The sequence below is a fragment of the Pelodiscus sinensis genome, chromosome 8 (assembly GCF_049634645.1).
Source record: "Pelodiscus sinensis isolate JC-2024 chromosome 8, ASM4963464v1, whole genome shotgun sequence".
Classification (NCBI taxonomy): Eukaryota; Metazoa; Chordata; order Testudines; family Trionychidae; genus Pelodiscus; species Pelodiscus sinensis.
Window position 1 is genome coordinate 38,781,966 of NC_134718.1, and position 23,313 is coordinate 38,805,278.

The following is a 23,313-nucleotide window of genomic DNA, read 5'->3' on the forward strand; positions in this document are numbered from 1 at the left end:
AATGTAATGAGCCACTGTAATTTATCTTGTTTGCCTTAACTTTGCTTCGTTTTTACTTGACTCCTGTTCTGTAGGGATGAAACTTTCAGGGTAATAGGCCAAAGTAGAGGCTGCTGTCAGCATTCCTTTTTATCCTGCCTCATTGAAAGCATCATCATCTTTTCAGTCCCTATACCAGCCTCTCAATGAAAGGCATTTCTGAGTTCAGGAAATAACATTGATAGAAGGCACTTGTGGCCTTTAACTCTTTGCTAGTAGTCTTAATGGTCTTTGTTCATATGCTGTGGCTACAGCTTCCTGATGGTATGTTGGCTCCAGTCCTTTCTTGGTAGCTATCACTGAATTGCTACAATATCCAAGAACAAAGCAGTTCTTGAACTTTAGGATGTCTTTAAAACTGTTCTACTCTGAGGACTAAGACATAGTCACAGAATTGAAGACTGGAAGGGACCTAGTGAGGTTTTCTAGTCTGGTCCCTCAGATTTAAGGCAGGACCAAATATTATCTACAGTCCCTGCCAGGTGTTTGTCTAACCTGCTATTAAAAATCTCCAATGACACAGATTCCTCAGTGTCCCTACATAGTCATTCCAGTGCTTAACCATTCTGACAGGATATTTTTTTCTGTCAAACCTAAAATTCTCTTGTTGCAATTTAAGCCTATTGCTGCTTTTCCTATCCTCCAAGGTAACAAATTTTTTTTACTCTTCTCTTTGTAACAAACTTCTATTTGTAACTGTCATGTCCCCTCTGTCTTTTCTTCTCTGGACTAAACAAACCCAGTTCTGTTTAAATCTACCCTCACAGGTCATATTTTCTAGGCCTTGAATTTTGGTTGCTTTTCTATGGACTCTCCAGTATATCCTCATCTTTCCTGAAATGTGGCACCTAGAACTGGATAACAAACTCCAATTGAAGCCTAAACAGCATAGAGTAGAGTGCAAGAATTACTTCCCATGTTTTACTTGCAACATTCCTGCTAATACATTTCAGAATGTTTGCTTTTTATGCAATAGGTTTTCTCTGACTTACCTATCATATAATTCACTGTAATCCCCAGATCCCTTTCTGCATTACTCCTTCCTAGGCAATCATTTACCATTTTGTAGGTGTAACTGCTAGTTCCTTCATACTGGAGAACTTTGCATTTGTCCCTAGTGAATTTCATCCTATCTTTTTTCAGTTTTCCATTTCTCCAGTTTGTCCAGGTCATTCTATTCTGCAAATTACTTGCAACCCCTCCCAGGTAGGTATCTGCAGACTTTATAACTGTGTACTCTATGCCATTATCTATATAACGGTTGAAGATATTGGACAGAACTGGATCCAGAATTGATCCCTGCAGTACTCCACTTGATATGCCCTTCCAGCTTGCCTGGGGAACCACTGATTATTATTCTCTACGGACAGTTTTTCAACCAGTTAAACCCCCTTATTAATAGCTCCATCTAGATTGTATTTCCCTAGTATGTTTGAGAAGGTCATGGAGACTGTATCTAAAACCTCACTAAAGTCAAGATATACCACATCACCAGCTATGAGCGTGGCACCTTCTCCCTCCCCCCCCCCCCCCCAAGGTTTGCTATCCTGCTAAAGAAAGCTATAAGGTTGATTAGACAAATCAATGCTGACTGTTACTGATCACCTTGCCTTCTGTCTGTCTGCAAACTGCTTAATATTTGCTCCATTATATTTCTGTGTTCCGAAGTTAAGCTGATTGGTCTGTAATTCCCCACATTGTCCTTCTTCCCTTGTTCATAGTTTGACACCATATTTCCAGTTCTTTGCAATCTCAACCATCTTCCATGACTTTTTGACAATAAATGCTACTGACTCAGACATCTGTCTGCATCTTGAGTATTCTAGGATGCATTTAATCAGACCCTGGTAACTTTAAAAAAATCTAACTTGTCTAACTTCATCCCCATATTGCTTTTGGTCCTACCTCAATTTCAGTGGCATTCATTAGGTTAAATGGCTAATTCCTACTAAACTTTTTTGTGAAAACTGCAACAAAATCATTAAGCACCTCTACCATTTTCACATTTACTGTTGTTTTCTCTCCTTCATTTGAATAATGGTTCTAATCTGTCCTTAGTCTTCCTCTTGCTTCTAATGAATGTTTTCTAGTTCCCTTTGTCTTTTAGTTAGTTTAATACCATTTTGTGAGTTGGCCTTACTTAATTTATTCCTATATACTTGTGGTGGTGTTTGTTTATATTCATCGTTTTGTAATTTCACCTAATTTCCACTTTTGTAGGATTCTTTATTAAGTTTCAGGTAATTGAAAATCTCCTGATTAAGCCCTGGTGGTTTCATGCCATACTTTGTATCTTTCCTATGTAGTGGTATAGTTTGCTCTTGTGGCATTAATGTCTCTGATGGAAAAACTGTCAAGTCTCTTGAACTGTTTGTCCTTTAAGGTCCCTTGGAAAGCAAGCCTACTTACCAGCTTTCTGGGGTTGGCTAAAGTCTGCCTTCTTGAAATCCGTTTTATTGTGCTGTTCTTTAACTTACCATTCATTAGAATCATGAACTTATTTCATGATTACTTTCACCTTATCTGTATTTCACTTTCAACCATATTGGTCAAAATCAAATCTAGAACATAATCTCCCCTAGTGGCTTTCTTCAACTTCTGAGTAAAAAATGGTCTCCAATACAGTCCAAGAGCTGGTTTCTTTGCCTTGCTGTGTTATTTGCTAACTGATACCTGGGTAGTTCATGGTGTTGGGACATCAAGTCCTGTGCTTTGGGTTTTGTTTGTTTATAAAAAAAAAAACCTCATCACCTTCTCTTTCTAATTAGGTGGTCTGTAGCAGACCTCTGCCATTGTTGTTTTTTACCCATTTAGCCTTACCCAGAGACTTGCAACAAGTCTGTCTCATACTTCCATTTGAACCTCAGTTCAAATGTGTATGTTTCTGATATAAGGCAACACCACCTCTTTTCCTTGCCTGACCTTCCAAAGCTAGCTGTAGCCTTCTATACCAGTATTCCAGTCTTGTGTATTATCCTTCTAAGCCTCCGTGATGCCAGCTTAGCATTTCTAGTTCTTCTGCTTATTTCCCATAACTTCTCCCATTAAGTACATAGACATCTAGTACAGATGTGATTTCCCCCTTTGCCCCCATATTCTCTCGTCTCTTCTGTATCCATTCTATAACTACCCATGTTGCTTAAAAATCCAGTCCTTTCTCAGCAAATCCTAACATCATATACTGTGAATCCAACTTAAGACTTCCCTCCATAACTATGATGATTTTAACAAATCAGTGAATAGTGGACCTGTTCACACACTCACTTAGTGATCTGTCTTAGCAAAAGAAACAATTTAACCAAAGGAATGTTGAATCTGTCATCTTCTAGTATATATGATCAAGCACTATAAGATACCTACATGTTCAGTGTTTTGTTTTCAAGGAGAGTAATAAAATCCCTATGGAGGTTCTAGTTAGAAAAAAAGAGACACTTGTCAGATAATTTGTATTCAAAACAAAATACCATTGTAATAATTTAACCAAATATTCTTGTTACTTCAGGATGCATATATGGTCATAAGTCCCTTAAGATTCTTGTATTTTCCCTACCCTCTGTTTTGTGACTTTATTTTTTTTGGGGGGGGGGTTGTAATATCCACCTCAAGGATGGTTTTGAGGTAAACAGTTAAGGATCAGATATTGTGTCATTTGAGCCATAAGCACTTACAGATGTTCTTATAAAAATTCTGTATCTTTAAACAAATGGTCAGAGCCCTATTTAAAGTCTCATTGTGTAAATACCTAAATATGTTAATGATAATTCAGTCTCTGTTCTCTAAGATCTGCTGTCTTTACCTCCACTTGGTTGTGATTATTTCACTGAAAGATAATTATTAATTTTAGGAATGCTGTTTATAGATATGTATTGATTAGAGATGTGGAAGTGTAATCATTTACAGAGGCACCAATGCAAGGAGACAGGTGGGAGTCAGTGTTTGTGGGTAGCCAGCTCCTCATGTGCACCGGCTGTCAGGGAGCCATCCTCCCTCATGTAACTGTGTAACCCAGCAGTGGGTAATAATTTTTGGCCAGGGCCACTTCAAAAAAATTGTCCCTCCCCCACTAGGCACCCATGACCCTGGCAGTGCAGGAAGAGGCTTCGCAAGCTCCTCCATCCCCAGGCCAATCAGGCCTTGGGGGTAGGGGAGTGCAAGAAACCTTCTCCTGCCCCCGCTTCGTCCCTCTCCCGGAGAACACTACTTGCAGGGTGGGAGAAGGGCAGAGGAAACTTCCCACAGCTCCCTTGCCCCCAGGCCAATTAGGGCTTTGGGGTGGGGGTTTGTGTGACATCGTCTCCTGCCCTGTGAACAGCACATGGCACTTTAAAGTGCCTGGGGATGGGAGAGCAGCAGGGCTTCTGCGGGCCTAATCAACCCACTTGGCGGCAAGATATGGCCTGCGGAGGCCCTTTTGCCCTCCCCTGGTAACCACTGAAATTTTTAGTGGTTACACATTTACTTTAATAAACACATTTTAACAATCGTAGTATTGATGTAGTTTCTAGTAGCTTTTATGATTCCCTTCCACTGTATCTCTTTATCTTAATGTTGTATTTCAAGTGCTATTTTTTTGAAAATTTACAGTGTCTAGTAGGATTTTAATTTGACTTATTGAGTTGAAAGTAGAATAGGGTTCATAAGAAAAACCAACTCTTACTTTTCTATTGGGGCAAGGATAAAGAAATATATAAATGAAAATTGTCTTTTTAATTTGATGCTAAATTATCTCCTCAAAGTAACCCACAATATGTACGTAGCCTGCTTTAGAGAGATTCAAATCCCAGGGGACAGTAACTAGGGAGAGTTTTGCAGTTAACAAGCAAAGCAAATGAATTCTCTCAAGGGTCTTGTGGTACGTAAGACGATGTAGACAAGAAGTATGAGTCCAATTGTAAGAGGAAGTATGACTGACTGAAGAGTACAGGCTCCAGTTTTTCTGTGGCTCACTTTTTCAGGGTGTGAAATTTCCCAAACGTCTTTGTCAACACCAGATAAGGAAGCTGAGGCTACTCTGAATTTCCTAGACAAAGGAACCTTATATATCCTACTCTTGACCAAAAATATGGAAAGGCAAGGCAGGTGTGCTGCCTTTTGCAGGAACCATTTCAGATTGTCAGTTATCTGAAGCAGAACTTCATTATTTGATACTTTGGCTCCAGAGATAGCAGAATGTGTCTAAGCCCTGTAAAGTGTACTTGATGTTAGAAGTAAAGGCTGCCAGCTGTTTACTTCTTGAAGTCCAAGTTTAACCTTCCCAAAAATAGACAAAAGATTAGAAGCATTCAAAGTAGTGGATAGAAGGTAACACATTAATTCTGTTACCCGGAAAATGGGTTTATCGTGTATCCTCTACTTTTGGACCTTGGGAAGCAAAATATAAGGCTTTTTGAAGATCAGCATAAAATGTATTCATACAAACAATACTTTCAGTGTCAATAATTATTATAGTATATCTACTTCATCCTTTTTGCAGTTACAAAGAGACGTAGTATGCTTTAACCCGTGGTTGATCTGGAATGGCTAACTTTATTGTGCCTAGCTATTCTAAGTTGGACATGAAAGAATTCTTTTGACAGGAAACCAGGGAACTTTCCTGCATGTTCCCATCGAAAGAGACACTAGCATCCACATCCAGTGCCTTCTCAAAGGCAGTTCTAACAATAGTTTGGTCTGGAGAAGGCAAATATATACTGCTTAAGCTATGGCGCTACTAGTAGGTATCGGTTTAGTCCCAGATGGAAGCAATCATGGCATGGTTTTAGTTAAGGATGTTTCATTCAAGGGCCCTTTTTAGCATCTATCCACATCTTGATGTTTCTGTCCTTGGAGGAATAACTCTTTGAGCCAGTAGAGTTGATGTCAAGTTTGTTAAACATAGTTCTATCTGAATAAATCAATGAGTGTGAATTATTTTCTGAAATGGTATCTCAGAATAGTTATAATTGGATATCTGACTTTTTTCCAAGTAGTGTCCATTGTATTGCATCTGAATGATCCTGGCTGACCAAAGAGACTGATTTAACATATTTGAGTGATAGCCTATTTTAAATCGGATGTCCTGAATCTGGTAATATTTGCAACTTCTGCTGTTATTGTGCTACTAGAGACAGTGTTGGAAAAAAAATATTTCAGGTTCTGCTTTTCATAATATACTATTAATGTCATGGTGCAAAAGTAAAGGGATAATGGGTAATTTGGAGTCAGCTCGGGAAACAATCTAGGCAAAAATGTTCCACATGTGTGTTTTGCAATGTTGGATCTTTGCATTCAAGTCTGTTTATTTTTGCCTTCTGCCAACTGGTATAGAAACACCATATCCAGGTATTACAAACTCTGGCTCACATAACAGTAGATCATCTTGTGTGGGCATACACTTGTTTAGCATACACACAACAAACTAGTTTCCTTGGGAAACAATATAGATATCAAGGTGGATAAAATTTGAATTTTTAAAATAAAATCTAAAATTTAATTGGATTTTAATATAAATTTAGGTTTATTTTTAAAACTAACTTATTTATAATTAAATTTGACATGACAACCTATTTAAGGCCTGAATTTCCTCTAATCTGTTAATCATTTGAATTCAAATATTTGGTACATATTTGCTTCCAAGATTTAATGCAAATCAAGTCACTGAATTGGTAGAAGTCACTAGCAAAATATTTGGCACCGGGATTGTTGAAATGCTAGATCAGCTTTTTGACATCAACAGCTTTGTCTGCAGGTGCAAAGTGAATTTTTTTTATTTCAGTTGATTCAACTGGTTTACCTTGCTGACTAGTTCATTAAAACTTAAGAAACCGTTTGAGAGTTGAAAAGGCAGGAAAACTTGGTTTTTATTCAGACACTGGAAGAGAAAGATAAATAAGTCTGAGAATAAGATCTAGTTTTAAGAGGGTCACAGTGACCAGAAAGTCAGTTCAATTAACACACTACAGATAATTTTAATTTTGTTAGTTTTAAATGCAAAAACATTTTTTATCTTGTGTGTCCAACACACAAACGTTAATTAATATCCAAAGAGATCTTATTACAAAACACAAATAAAGTCTAGTAAATAAGAAATGCTTCATTTACTGTTGTCTAACAAAGGTGAGTTACTTGCTTAACTATGCATAGATATGACGTCACCTTGGTTAGCAAACAGAAGTACTAAATTTAGCATAAAGTCTCTATTTGCAAGTCAACATGTTGGAATGGTTATCTCACTTGCTTTAGGAAAATAAATACAAATGTGAAACTAGATTAAATTGGTATAGATCAGGGTTTCCCTGTTTGCAAATTGAAATCACAATTAAAATCAATCCACCCTAATAGATTTCTCCTCTTTTTTTGTCATAACTTTCTTCAATAAGGTTAAGCAGGTATACCATGGACTTGATAAAAACTCTACTACTTACGCAAGTCTATGATTTTTATTCTTTCTGCTTTAAGCTTTGTGTGCCTATCGGTTTGTTAGGGCTTCAGGCATAAAGACCACGTTCTTTGGCAATAAGATGAGTTATAATTGCTGTCTGGTCTGAAAGAAAATTGGTCTTTGTTTCCAAAATTTGTCAAGCTGCCACTTGGCAAGATTGGCACCTGGTTATTATCTTCAAGAATATTTGTTTCTGCATTGATACAGCATTCAGCATATCAACTATTACTATATAACTATTTTCCCCTTGGTCTGGTCTCAGTGTTAGCTGTCTTGGTAAGGATTAGAGAGATGTCTCTATAAAAGTGTGTTAGAGTGGAAATGATATAATAGAAGAGGAAGCTGTTTCCTATCTGTATCTGTTTTTCAATCTACTCCCCCATTCTGAAGCCCTGCCAAGCTGTGTGTTGGTCATTTTTAGTGTCTGGGCTATGTTTCTGAATTTAAAGTCCAGACTTGTATTAGGAAAATATTTAAAAGCTGCTTTAAGAAATGGATCTGATAAAGCAGCCTGAAGTCAAAACCTTATCAGACAGAGTTGTCAGATAGCTACTTGTAGGCATCCATTGTACAGGTACCATAAGCGGAATGGGAGAGCGGGGGTGAAATCTGTAATATAGAAATGTTTGGAGTTGTAAAAGGCCTTCATTTTGCAGCATTATTAAAAAGGAAAAAATTAGGGCTGTCAAATGATTAAAAATAATTATGATTGTGGTTTCAATAACATCATTACACAATAATAGAAAATGACCAAGTATTTTGGATGTTTTCTACATTTTCAAATATTGAATTCAATCAGAACACAGAATATTAAGTAATACAGTGCTCACTTTATATTTTTAATTATAAATATTGTCACTATTAAATAGAGAAATATTTCAAACTTCACCTTATATAAGTACTATAGTTCAATCTTTCTATGGTGAAAGTGGAAGTTACAAATGAAGATTTGTTTTATGTAACTGCACTCGAAAAAGTGCACAACTTTTTGAGTAGGGATATAAGCGACTAATCGACTATCTGAGAAGCGAAAGCTTATCGGATAGTTGACTAGTCTCTTGACTAGTCACACCCTTCGCTCCCCCTGTTGTTGCTTCCTCTATCAGAGACAGTAAGGGAGGGGAGCAGGAGTAGTGCTGGGGGGAGCCAGTTTAAAAGCCAGTCGTGTCTCCCTCTCCCCCTCCCAACAGCACTGTCTCTGCGGGGAGCAGCGGTGTAGGTGGGAAGTGGGCATGAGCCGGGAATTAGCTGATTCCTGGCTCTTTCCCACTCCCAGACTCTGTTCCTCTGCTTTTTAAATTTATTAAGAGCCTGTTGGCTCTTAATACATTTAAAAATCAGAAGCTCAGTTGGGGGAAGGGTGCTGGTGTGAGCTGGGACAGCTAATTCCTTGCTCACACTTGCCCTCCTCCTCCCCCCAGGCCCTGCTTTAGCCTTTTAAATGTATTAGAGCTGCCATTTAATGCATTTAAAAGGCTGGTGCGTAGTTGTAAAGGGGAGGGGGCAGGGCGGACCCTGCATGAGCTGGGAATCAGCTATCCCATATTGCACTGGGTCCCTTCTGCTGCGCTTTAGCCTTTTAAATGTGTTAAGAGCCGACAAGCTCTTAACACATTTAAAAGGCAGAGCTGCAGCAGGGTTAGCTACCCTGCTGTGGCTCCCCTGCTTATTGACTAGTCTATGGGTTGATTAAACTAAATTTAACATCCCTAATTTTGAGCGTACAAGTCCACTCAGTCCTACTTCTTCAGCCAGTTAAGGCAAACACATTTGTTTACATTTTTTGGGGTAATGTTGCCTGCTTCTTATTTACATGGTCACCTGAAAGTGAGAACCAACATTTTGCCTGGCTCCATTGTAGCCAGCATTGCAAGACAACTACGTGCCAGATATGCTAAACATTATATTTCCCCCCTCCTGGTTAGACCATTGTCCCAGAGGACATGGTTTCATGCTGGTGATGGATTTGTTGGATGATGATTCAGAGCAGTGTGGCCTGACACGTTCATTTTGATCTGGTAACAGAGGGTTATCTTTATTGATGTTTTGGGTTCTGCAGCTTCTGAATCAGTGTTGCTCTTTTAAGACTTCTGACAACATGTTCCACAGGTTCTCTTGGATTTTGGAAGGCATTTCAGATTCTTAAACCTTGTGTTGAAGCTGTAGTTGTCTTGAGAAATCTCTCATTGATGCCTTCTTTGCATTTACCAAATCTGTGAAGGTGTGTTCTTAAATTGAACAGCATATGTTGGATCATCATTCAAGACTTCCATAACACAATATTTGGCAGAATGCAGGTAAAACTAAGGAGCAGGTGACATTGTTCTCCCTCAAGGAATTCAGTCATAGATTTAATGTTATTTTTAATTAGCTTCATCAGCCGGGAAGCACATGCTCTGGAAGGATGGCCAAAGCATAAAGGGAAATACGAATGATTGGCATATCTGGTACTTAAATACCTTGTAATGCCAGCTATAAAATTGCCATTTGAACACCTGTTCTCACTTGCAGGAAATCTTATAAGTAAGAAGCAGGTATTTCCCACAAATGTAAATAGACATGTTTGTCTTAGCAATTAGTTGAATCAGAGTACGTCTAAATGGACTTATAAGTGCTTATGTTTTACATTGTTTTGTTTTTTAATGCAGCTATGTAACAAAAACCTACATGTGTACTTTGTGCATAAATGATAGACTGCACTACATTACTTTTCTGTTGCATAGTGCAAATATTTGTAATAAAAATAATATAAAATGAGCACTGTACACTTTGCATTATGTTGCATTTGAAATCAATATCTTTGAACATGTAGAAAACCTCTCAGTATTTATAATTTTTTGTTGGTATTCTGTTGAACAGTGCAATTTAAAATTGTGATTGACAGTCCTACAGAAATTTGTTTCAAGTCAAATATAGCATACCTCTTCAGAATTGAGATGTTTCCTTAATTAACATGTTCAGTTGAATATCAGTTACTAAGACCAAACTGTTTGTGGACGTGCTTGTGCATGTTTGTATGCATGTATCTGTAATATGACTTTTCTCAGAAAACAGTTATACCTATTTTTTTCCTATTGTAATGTGAACATTAATATGCACTAGTTCTGTTTTGAATCTGTATATAACAAACTACATTATATATTGTTTTGAACTCTATAATTCTCTAGGTAAAATATTGATCATCTTTGTCACTAATTTTTGTTCTGAAAATCATAAAAATGAATAAACCAGAATATTTTTGATTAACTTATTGCTGCATTAAAATTTTAAAATAGTTACATTTAGTTTAGAAAAGTTATTCAACTGTTTCTCCAAATGATCATTTAATGCAGAGGTTTAAAATAATGTAGTTGAACAATCCAGTAATGACACGGAATTGGGCTAGTTGGCCTAATGTAATCTATTTCCACTTCTTTTTGTGAAACCTCTCATAAATGGGTTTCATAGTGGAAATAATAATGGCACTAGAATTTTATAGGCAATGTTAGCAAGTATGCCTAAAACCTACTGCAGACTTGAAATCTTGTAAATGTAGGTGGTTCATGTGGCCTTCCCACTAAATATATGGTGATACTAATTGAAATCTTTTTTTCTAAAAAGCAACATGATGCTGTAGATTGCTTTGTGGACCTTAAAGCCATTTGAGTTTTTATATTAATTTAATATATACAATTGAGGGTAGCATTCCATATTTTTATTACTGAAAACCTTACATTAGGAAATATGTACATGAGTTGAAGGTAAGCAAGACTTGAAAAATCCTTTAGCACAATGTAATAGAAGCTGGACACCATGCTGTTAAGCTTTTTCATTGCTTCTCATCTCATGTGGTGTGCTGCATTTGAAGTTTTTGCAAGAAAGGCAGAGCAGGTATGGTGCTGTGTATGGGAAGATGAAAAAGTGTTCCATGTAGATCATTGGTTTTCAAAGTGCGACTCAGTACTGGGTTGCAGAAAGTAAGGCACTGGATCACCTTGCTTAGCACCCAGGGACCTTGGTAGCCAGTTAAGTCTGGGTCACAACCCACACTTCAAAAACTCTTGGCCAAACGTGTTCTGCGGTTCAGCATGGTGTCAGAAGTGGCCAGCAGTAGGACACAGGACTCCCCATGCTGCTTCTGCCCTAAGCACCAGCTTTACTGTAGATTAACCAGAAATCTGGTTAACCAAATGGGAGGTGGAGAGGGTCCGTGCTTGCAGAATAGAGCCATGTGTAGCTGCTTGCACGCCTCAGCCTAGGAGCTGGACCTGTTGCTGACTGCTTCTGGGACAGTGTGGTCCAGAAAGCCAAGACAGGCAGGAAGCCTGCATTCGAACCTCCTGGTCACCAGAAACCATGGTTGGTAAGCCTGTACCCCAATCCACTGCCCCAGCCCTGAACCCCCACAGACCCAGAGTCTCCTGCACCCTAAATTGCATAGCCTGCATCACTAGCCCTGACCCCATCCTGCACCTCAACCCCTACCCTACCCTCCTACATAGTGAACTTCTAATCCCCAATCCCACCCCACAGCCCTCACCCCAGCATCCCTACCCACTGCCCCAGTCCTAAACCTCCTGCTATACCCCAAAGCCCTTATCCTTAGTTTTGCTGAGTGTTAAGCATGAACATTTCTCTTCAGTTGGGTCACCTGGAAAAAAAATGGAAAACCACAAGTACAGATGACCTCTCCTCTCCTTCCTTTCCTCTCAACTTCCCTACCCTCCAAAACAGGAATTAGTTTGGGGGCAAGTTTTCCCCTTTTCTAGTGGATTTAGTCTTTGTACTAACAGGTTTGGGATAACTTTTTCTAACCCCTAATTTCCAGTAATTAAGATATTACCATTAAGATGCATAAATGCTAAATTTGGGTCCACTGTGACTTTTTATACTTAGAACTGGTTTTAGTAATTTTATTTTAATTGGCTCCTGCCTATTAATGTGAACTAGTAATTAATAATTGATGGATTGTTTTTAAATTTGTTCTCTCTTTATTTAGGGAGTAACTATTCCCAGTCAGAGACGCTATGTGTATTATTATAGTTATCTGTTAAAGAATCACCTGGATTATAGACCAGTGGCACTGTTGTTTCACAAGATGATGTTTGAAACTATTCCAATGTTCAGTGGCGGAACTTGCAGTAAGTACCCTTATTCTGTATTAATGGTTCTTGTCTGCTAAAATGTGTATGGTTCTTGTCTGCTAAAATGTGTAGGTATTTGCATATGTAGAGGTATAGGTATTTGAATTTGTATATAGTTATGTAGCTCCTTGTGATTAACATTACATCCCAATGCCCTTACATCACAGAACCAACTTATCCTTTTGAGTGGTAGAATGCCATAGTAGTATAAGGAATCCTGTTTAGAGACTTGAGATCTGTTGGATTCCAATCCTGACTATGCACTCTTTTATCTTTGAAAAAGTTCCATGTAAGTTGTGTGGCATTTGTCTTAAACCACCATACAAACAGGTGCTGTTTCATTAAACTTTAAATTGGGAAACATTTAAAGTGGTTAAGAAGGGTGTACTCTCTTTTTGTTGCTTATTCAAAATTAATTAAACACAGCAACTTCACTTTTCTGCAGTATTATTTCAGTAAAGTTTTGGTTCTGTGAGAGTTATGTAGTGTCTCAACTACAAGGAGATTCCCATGATTGTTTAACCAACACATGACATTTTTCTTCTCTATGGACTCTAAAACGTGTGATTCTGCTGCATACATGTTTATTGTCTATTTGCTGCTTTCTGAAGGAAGGACTTATTTCAGAGACTTACAAAGTTAACGCATCTAGCCAGATGTAATTCTGCTTTGGGAATATGCTATGTATTGGGAAGGAAACTATCCGATGACTTGAGTTTAACTGAAAATCTGTATTCACCCTTGTCTTTAAGAGTGTGTTTCAAAGTAGTAACATCCATTCATTTTCTATTTATGTACAAAAATGTTGCTTACCATCATTTCAGTATTGGCATTATAGTAAGGGGCAACAGACTGAAATTAATGCCATTGTAAGATACAACTTGAAAATGCATAGACTTAAAGTAGCCAAATGCAGGTTTTTATAGAGGTCTATAAAAACTAGCTTCATTTGCAGGAACAGGAAGGGAGGTGACTGTCTGCAAACAAAAGAAAAACCACCAAAATGGTAAAGTGAAGATTAGAGATGTATTTGGAAATCTCTCTCCTCAGCAAAGTGTGGTCCTAATAGCATTAACTTTTTATAAGTCTTAACATTACCTTGAGCAGGTTTTCTACATTGTGTGCATAATAGGTTTAAACTTGTACTTTGATAAGCTTCTCTATTACTTCTACTTCTGATAAGTTAACAAATTATTAGACACATGTATTAATTACCACTGTGTGTTTTTCCTCAAAGTGTAGTTTCTTTGAGGTTTTAAACCATTTCATGTAGGAAACCTGTAATTGACTGCTTTTTAAATCTCTGTATCTGTTGTGATTAACTTCAGCAAACACTGAGGCTACATTGGCAAGAATTTGCGAAAATACTTTTAACGCAAGATTTTTTGCGTTAGAGTATTTGTACAAGAGAGCGTCTACACTGGCATGTGCCTTTGCACAAGAGATGTGCTTTTGCGCAAGAGCATCCATGCCAGTGTAGATGCTGTCTTGCACAAGAAAGCTCCGATGGCCATTTTAGCTATCGGGCTTTCTTGCACAAGAAATTCATGTTGCCTGTCTACACTGGCCTCTTGCACAAGAACAGTTGCGCAAGAGGGCTTATTCCTGAGAGGGAGCATCATAGTTCTTGTGCAAGAAGCACTGATTTCATACATTGGAACATCAGTGTTCTTGTGCAAGAACTCCCTGCCAGTGTAGACAGGCAGCATGTTTTTGCGCAAAAGCAGCTGCTACATCATGCCAATGTAGACACAGCCTGAGGGCTAAAACTTACCACCCCTTCCAGGAGTTCTGAGGTCCCTAACTGCAGGATCCGTGTGGCATTTCTTCAGAAAGAAGAGTGGTGGCAGGATCTGAAGACTGAAGATGAGGTTTTGAGTGAGGAGAGGAGGCTGTAAATGTCATGCCATCCAGCGCTGTAAATAGGGATCTGGCAATAGACTCTGCACTTCTTGGGCTGCAATAGTAGATTCAAAGTGGCTTCACAGTCTAGCTCAAGGCTAGCTCCCTAGCCCAGTGATCAGCCTGAATTAGACCTGAAGTGTGTTTCTAGACTGAAAAGTGATTCTGATAAATGTTGCTGGATTTCATGTTGTGTATTGGTGATTTTTAGATCAGATAAGCTTTACTATTTGCAAACTAAGCATATCTAACTTCTGTCCTTGGAGACTTAACTTGAGCTAAAAGTTAAGTGAAATTACTAATCACTTCTAGATCATGACTAGCAGTAAAGTTTCTGTGGGCTGGATTAATTCAGATTTCATAGTACTATCGTCAGTGTGTCTATACATTTGTTTAACATTTGACACAGTAATTGGAATTAAGTTAACCATTCTGTTTACTCTTAAATCAGAGCAGAATCCAGTTTATTCTGGAACAACTGAAATTCAAGCAGAAGTAAAAAGTAAAAAACTGTTTTGTCATTAAATAAGCAGATACTAGTAGGTACTACTATATATGTTTTAAATATGCAAAGGGATCAGGCTGAAGAAGATACAAGTGACTATGTAAAAATGGTATTATAAATTAGAATATAGAATGAAATACTAAGAATTTTATTTTACTGTTATACTTACTGTAACAAGGGGTGGGGGCTTAAGGGATACTGCTTTAGAGACAGGGCTGCTTACAGCTCATGACTGGAGTTCCTCTGCTACAAGGTACAACAAACCAGACAAAAAGAGAACTTCTGTTCACCACGCTGACTAACAACAAGTCACACAAACAGTTTCCTCACTCTCCAGTTCTTGTGTCACCACCTGTAACACTTCGTGTACTGATGAGATTCTGAAAACCAATCTCATAAAATAAAAAGGTTCTTCCCATCCCAGAGGATCAGCCACATTTTAAGGTCAATTTATAACTCAGTCTTGTTAAAGCACATTTCTCCAATCCTTTAGTAACTTGAAAGCTAAAGGTTTATTTATAAAAAGGAAGAGTTGGAGTTAAATTGTTAAAGGAATCAACAGTGGTAAAGTTCTTGGTTCAGGCTTGTAGCAATGATGGACTAAACTGCTGTCTTAACCAAGGTCTCTGGAGCATATCTGCAGCTTGGAGGGGCCATTCAGTCCTTGGTTTAGAGTAGAGCTACTCAACTTTGGAAGCCATGGGGGGGCCACAGTGATACTCACATCACATGCTGAGGGCTGCAACTTAAGTGTGGTTGCATATGCATGCAAATTATATATATATATATATATGCAAATAACTTCTTTCACACTGATGTGTATGAATACAAAGCACTTCCCAGAATGCCCCGGTGCTCCTGTCACCTCCTCCCCAAGGGCTAGAAATGCCAACACCCTGTTCCCATCTGTTCAAGCCAGCCTGTCCACTTGCGTGTTTCAGTGCTCACCTTGCTGTTGTGGAGTGTGTTCCCAGTGGAGGAGGCCATGTTCAAAGGATCCCACCCCTGGGCCATATGTTGAGCCCCGTGTAAACCCAAACCACACCATGGGCTGCAAACAATGGGCTCTGGGCACTTGTTGAGTAGCCCTGGTTTGGAGCTTCAGTTTGTAGCAAAGATACTACAGAGGTAGGTAGCAGGATTGAAGACAAAATGGGAATTTCCAGGGCTTTCTATATCCTTTGCCATATCTAGGGATTCCCATTGTTCTTGCGCTGGAAAAGTACAAGTACAAGATGGAGTTTGTCACATGAGCAGGCCACCTATCCATATGACTCAGTTCTTTACAGGTAGAAGCCATTTCTCCCGTCATAGTCTGGGTTTTCACATTGGATGTGGATTGGTACCTGTCTAGGCCCACTGTCAGTCCAAGTAGTTCTATTCAGCCTGAATAGTTCTTCACCATACGCTGGCCAAACGTCCTGTTGTGGTCTCTGAGAAGCAAACATTTGAGAGACAAGTTCATAGCCAATAATCATAATTTCATATTAGGGATGTAAAATCCCATTTAATTAGTTAACCGCTTAAATTTTAATGGGTTAACTGATTAAACGAGGGTGAGCAAGGGAATACTGCCTGCTGCCCTGCGCTGCTTCTGATGCAGGGGCAGCAGCACAGGGCAGCATCAGCCCCTGTCTGCAGTGGGCCCAAGCTCCCCACAGACAGTTTGCTCAGATTCTGTGGTGCATCCTCTGTCCATGGGGAGCTCGGACCCCGCTGGACAGATTTAGTAGGCAGCCTCTGATACAGCAGCAGCAGTGTGGAGTGGCAGTGGGCTCCCAGGAGTGGGGCCAGGAGTGCACTGGCTGTTGGCCCTGCCCCTGAGGACTGTCAAATAGTCATGTAACCACTAAGATTTCATGCAGTAACACAATTATTCAGATACCCGATATCTAACTTCCCTAATACCAACAGCATCATCATAACAGCGAATTACCAGCTCTTCATAGACACGGCATTTGGTACATACTGTGCAAGATTTGCCGCAAACATGAGAGTGGTTGCAACAGTGATCTATCTATATGGCCACATTTCAATCAGCCTCACACTCAGTGTACAGTAAAACTCCAGTTGTCCAGCATCCAGTGGTCCGACACTCCTGATAGTCCAGCACCACCTGAAAGTGCTCCAGGCAGCTGGACAATTGGCGCTGCTCTGCCCCGGGCTTCCCCGAGTCGGCCGCTGGTCAGTTTCAGCAGCGGCTGACTCGAAGTCTGGGACAGAGCAGCTGGGGTGCTGCTGGGTTGGTCCCTCAGTGTCGCGCCCCCCATCTCCTTCACAGCCCCCCTGTCCAATAGTCCGGCATATTTGATAATCCAGAACCCCCTGGCTCCCAAAGGTGCCGGATTATTGGAAGTTTACTGTATATCAGTTTGAAATTCTGACATTGAGAGTTCTAGGGTTCTATTAAGTGACGTTTCTATGCTTTAAGCTATGAAAGATCTTTCTGCGAAGTGGTGATTTTCTTGTTTATCGTATCACATTGGATAGTTCTAAATAAATACTTTTAAAATCTGTTTTTCATATTGCAAATTATAACCTTTTGTGAATCTATTAACCCAGGTTTTGGAAGTTAAAAGATTTTACTTGTGAAATAATAGCCTTTTATGTTTTACCCTGCAGATCCTCAATTTGTGGTGTACCAATTAAAGGTAAAGATATTCACCTCTCCTTCAGGACCCCCAAGACGAGAAGACAAATACATGTACTTTGAATTCCCTCAACCATTGCCGGTGTGTGGTGATATCAAAGTGGAATTCTTCCACAAACAGAACAAGATGTTGAAAAAGGTTTGTTGTCTCTTTGGAGGAAAATATAGTAATGCTGGTGGAGTGTAAGGGGAAACTGGGTGCTTCAGTTGTAGGGTTTGGGTCTGTTGGGAGTTACACTCAGAGTTGAGAGTCGCTGCAGAGCTGAAGCCTCTGATATCCTCTTTGCCAACATCCTGCTACAAAACCAATACTGGCTAGTATGAGAATTCATTAGAAAGAAGGATCATTTGGGTGTGGAATGTAGATAAAAAGTATACTAGAGAGAAACGCATGCATTGGCATATAAATGTGATGATCTGACTGAGGCACTCCTGTTCTAAAAAAGAAAAATGCAACCACTCTTACATGGTGGATTTACTTGAAAAAAATTTATGGAGAAGCATCAAAAGGGCTAACCAAGTACCTGAAAGCTTAGTTCAGTCTCCTCAGGAGTGAGAGGTATAATAATGTTTTTTAACTTGTAGAGGAGAGGGAAAAGGTGAGGGCAAAAGCTTAGATGAACTTGGAACACTTGCTTATCACTCTTTCATAAATAGTTCTATATTGAATTGCCAGCCATTATTACAACTTCACAGTATATGGGCAGGATTTATGGCCTAGATATGCTTAGATTTAGGGTAAGACAAAATAGAAGATGATGATATTGGAGTAGTTTAGGAGACAAAAAGGCAAAGAGATTGTAAAGCAAGGAGATAGATGTATATATGTGGCTGTAAAATGATTCTGATGACTGTGAATGTGTGTATTGAATACATTGTGGTGGGATGTAAAGGTTTTATCAGCTGAATTTGTGGATGGATAGATTACTGGTAGTTGTCAAAGCTATGAACTAATTATGCATGTTATACAAACAAATATTGTTAAACTGTGTGATAGTTCTCCATGTATCCTGTATTCTCTGTTACTGCTTTACAAATACGTGTAGATTTAAAAATTTTTTTATTTAAGCAGGACTTTTGTTTCTTCCTCCCTGTAACCGGATTTGCCCGTTACTGTGGGGTATGCTTGTTTATTAGGGTTATTCTTACAGGTTGATAATTCTGTTAGTATGAAGCTTGTGTTACATGTGTTCTCGTATAGCGCTTTAGTTCTCCCTTACGCCAGTTCTCTCCCAAAGGAAGTTCTTTTGAAGAATCTAGGTTCCCCGGGAATGGGTTCTTCCTACCCTAGAATCAGATGAACCACACAGAGACTCGCACATGCTACCAGAGCACATCTGAGAGAGCAGTTAATCAGCATTCTCAAGCTGACCCCTTATGTCCCTGGACTCACTAGGCTGGGCTGCACAGCAGTGCCCCTCATGTGCCCTTTGATCAGGGATGGGCAAGAGGCTGTCAGCGTGCCTTGCTGGGACCCTTAAGTATAGCACAGCAACAGCCACTTAAAATGTGGCTGCTCTAGTCTGGAAGTGACAAGGGAGGCTTTGTGCTCTGTCTCATCCCTTAACAAAATCTCTCAGCTCCCATTGACCAGTTTCTAACCATTTGCAGTTGAGATTGGCTGCCCCTGATGCCAGCAAACAAACAATGATGCCTCCTTCCCCCCTCCTATCCCCACCCAGAGCAGAGCCATGTGCAGTAGCTTGCGACTGCAGCCTTCAGGTTCCTTCAGGGCTGCTGACTGGAAGCTGCTTAGGTAAGTGAGTCCCACGCAGAGCCTGCCTCTGGCACTCCCACCCTCTCTCCCTGCCAACCACCTGCCCCAGGCCACCACCCAAACTCTCTGTACCCCTTTCCTCCAAGTCACAACTCCCTCCCCGACCCTGCACTCTCTCGTACTCCTTTCCCCTGAGCTAGAATCCTTTGGCACCCATACCCCCTCCCTGATCCTGCATCCCATTGTCCTGCCCCATGTCATCACCCAAACCCTCTGCACCCCTTTCACCCAGGTCACAACTCCCTCCCAGACACTACATCTCCTTCTAGAGCCCCTCTCTCAGGGCAGAATCTTCTTCTGCACCCATACTCCCTCCTCAACCCTGCACCCTAGGTCTCTGCCCCAGCTCACAATCCCCTCATTCACCCAACCTCCTTCTCAGACTCCACACTCACTTCTGCACCCCAGTTTCTTACCCCAAGCTCCCTTCGGCACCCAATCTCCTAGGTCCTAGACCCCACACCCCCTTGGTAAAGATGCAGCCTTTGACCACTTGCCAAAATCTTGGAGTGTCCCCGATTACAAATTATTGCCCACCCCTGCCTTGGACTCAGTGGTCTGGGTTAAACAGCTCTTTAAGCTGCCACCTTCATATGGCTTTCAGGTTCAGCCACAACTGTTGTACTAGTAACCCCCTTTGAGCAAACCCCACAGGATTTTGGGTAATACAGGGATCTTTAGCTTATATACAATAAACTTTGTTGCAGAATGAACTGGGAAGCCAAAACAACACCCCTATGAGGGTGGGAGGGGGAAAAAAGCAAAAAGCAATGAGCTTAGCAATGAATATTGTTTCTTTCTATGTAAAAACCATATAAAGGGAACCAAACAAACAAAACAGTTAAAATATTAAATCCAACTTCAGTCTGATTACAAATGTTAAGTCTAGCAAACAATAATTGATCACAAAAGGCAGGTTCAGGAGCCTATACCTAGAGAGAGGGGGAGAGATATCGTTCATGAAGCTTAAACTGGTTGGGGTTCCCAGATAGTGATGGAAGGGGGAATCCAGAGTGCTGGAGACAGGCTGAGCAGAGCCTCCAGCATGATGAATATGGAGAAGGTGAAGTTCCAGTGGAATTGATGCAGAATTCAGATCCAGGCATCAGAACATTTTACTTGAACATGGATAAGGGTTTTTATAGGGAAACAACAATGGGTCAAGAAGAAGACACTTGTTTATGGGTAAATGGATGGCTGAAGAGTGTTCTAAAGTTGTTTTGTTTATGCTACGCAATTAAAACTGATCATTCCTACCTGTGGGTCATGTTCTGTCAAGGGAGCTCATAATGCAATTAGACAGTTTAAGTGTTTTGGATACCAGTAGAGGATTTATTACTAAACTTGGCCTGATAATTACTGATGAAGGCTGGCATGCCCACACCTAGATTAGCATTTGGAGCAGAGATTTCCCATCTGGCAGTGCTTTCCGGCTTTCTGTAGTCCGCTGTTCAGTGTGGTTCTTACTTTGGTAGTGCTATTCTCCATTCCATTGTATGCTAATAGTCTTTCTGTCCTATCTTTTATGCAGGTAAGTTTAGAGGTGTTTCTTAAATCCTATCACCCTTGTCTGGAGGGAGGGGTTTAGGTGGTTCTCCTCCTGTCTTTTCATGCTTTGGTTTTGGTTCAAGCAAGGGTGGGGGGTGTCTTCAATGAGTACTATGCCCTGATTCCCCAAGAATATATTCCCTGTTAACCAGGTACCTGAGTTCAGGAGAGACTATATAGGGCACAGAGAGCTGTCAAAAATTTTAGAAATGTTTAAAATTTATTTTCTGAAATTAAGGCATTAATATAAGGTATGTTGGTACATATGGAGAAAATAGTATCAAGAGGACTTCCAGTTGTGTAGCCTAGACTAAAAAAGGTGGACATAGAGGAAATAGAGGAAGGGAAGAAGCAGTATCCTTGTCTTATGATTTCCTCTTAGAAAAGTCTTAAAGTATCAGGAAGTGTATTTGAAAGTAAACTTTAAAAAAAAAACTCATAAAATATATGTGCACTTTTCTCATACCTGAATCTTAGCTCTTTAGCATAAGCTGGAACTTTCCCCTTTTTTGAGAGCAGTTCAAGGTTTGATTGTAAGCCAGGCCCCCTACTGGTCACTTCATGACAGCTCCTCCCTGGTATAATTCCTTCTAAACAGCTGTGAATGTTTACATTGCCCCTGGACAGCCAAGTTGCTTTCCATGAAGTACAGCATGTCATCTGCTTTTACTTCAGGAGTCTAGTGATTCTTCATTTTTTGTGCTTCCTTCCCGCAGTTACAATATTAAATTTGTAGGTTCTGTCACACTTAATGCTTACATGTTTCTCAGCGCTATTTTTAGCACAGAGCCAGAACTTCCCCCCCTTTCCCTTGCAGCAAGGGGTACAGATCAGTAGTAAATGATGAATTCTCTAACTTGAACTCGTTAAACAATAATTTGAAGACTTCAGTAACTCAGAGGTTAGAGGTCTATTACAGGAGTGTGCATGTACGTTTCTGTGGCCTGCAACATGTGGGAGGTCAGACTAGAAAATCACAGTGGTTCCTTCTGACCTTAAAGTCGGAGTCTGAGAACCAGGGAGGACAAAACTCTGTGCCTGGAAAGTAAAACCCACTTACAGTCTAACAAGGTATCAGGCAGAAAACTTTTCCCTGTTGCACTGCAAGGAAAAATCACCATAGTCTGCTCCCAGAAACTCTTGGGCCCGCTTCTTGATTGCTCTACACCTTATATAGCACTGCCATGTTCACATGTGTGGCATGGATGTAAATGACCCCATGATGTAAGACAGTGGAGTCTCTGACATGTAGATCCTGCTATCTACTTTTTTATAGCCTGCCTATCCAAGAGGTCAAGGAATGAATAGAAGAATGAGTAAAGCACTAACTTTTTCTTGTCTCTTACTTTAGGCATTAATACCACAGTGTGTTTCTTCACCAGCATTTATAGACTGCTCTGGTTCTCTAATACCCATGCAACAGCACAAAAAAAGGGAGAAAGCAAACTTGAATGTTCTCTCCCTCCCTGCCCCCCCCCCCCAAAAAAAAAGTACAGGTAAATCTGTCGTCATACCTGTAATTGCCTTCCAGTGCAGCATAGGAGACAAGTTTTCTTCTCTTCTGCAGAAGACTCCTGAAATAGTTCATATCGTTCCTAACAAACCAATGGCAATATTTTGTTCATCTCCAGAGTTTTATAACTCTGTAACATGGAGTCCCCAAAGTCCCAGTAATCTTCCACTTACTACTCAAATCTCAATAGTCCATTGAGAGCTAGTGAAACACCACAAGCTCAAGTGCCAGCAGTATGCGAACATCCTGCAACACAACTTTTGTCAGATGTAAATAGCAAACTCAGTTTTCTCAGTACTTAGCTGAATTCAGCAGCTAGCTAACACACAACCCAAGCAAGATAAAGCAATTAGTAAAAGGAGATTTTCTGTGCTATTGGATGTCCAATTAGCATGATATAAATTCTCACTCCCATCCTTCATTGTCCACGCTATTTGAAATAAAGCTGGCCGCAGTTATGAATTCAGGCTTTATTATTGCAACCAAATTTATAGAAAAATAAAGCAAAAAAAAAAAAAAAACCCTGACAAGACTCCCAACAAGTAGACCTTTAAATAATAACAGGTTACTCTCTTCATGGCCATGATCTCCCATGAAACTATCATCCACTTGACAAGTGCAGGAACTCCCAGAAGCAGTAACAGTGGCTATAAAATGGAAAGCTTTGAGAGACTCAAGATGTCATCTTAGCCCTTCCTCAGTTTCTTTGCACACCCATTTAATATTATAACCTGTAACGTTAATTAAGATAGGAAAAAAAGATTATGATCAAATACTAAGGAGTATTAGGAGTATTACAGTATTAGAACTATATGTACAGTACTTAAAAAAAAAAA

The 23,313-nt window shown here is 39.9% G+C and overlaps 1 protein-coding gene across 3 annotated transcripts in view; it reads left to right on the forward strand.

Annotated features, from left to right (window-relative positions):
* The window catches only part of PTEN (phosphatase and tensin homolog), a 90,862-nt gene that overhangs the window by 52,133 nt on the left and 15,416 nt on the right, over positions 1 to 23,313 (forward strand). For all 3 annotated transcript variants that reach the window (XM_014572722.3, XM_075935083.1, XM_075935085.1), the window contains 2 exons: positions 12,438 to 12,579; positions 17,612 to 17,778. In XM_014572722.3, coding sequence (XP_014428208.2) covers positions 12,438 to 12,579; positions 17,612 to 17,778 — 309 coding nt within the window. The remainder of the gene's footprint in view (positions 1 to 12,437; positions 12,580 to 17,611; positions 17,779 to 23,313) is intronic.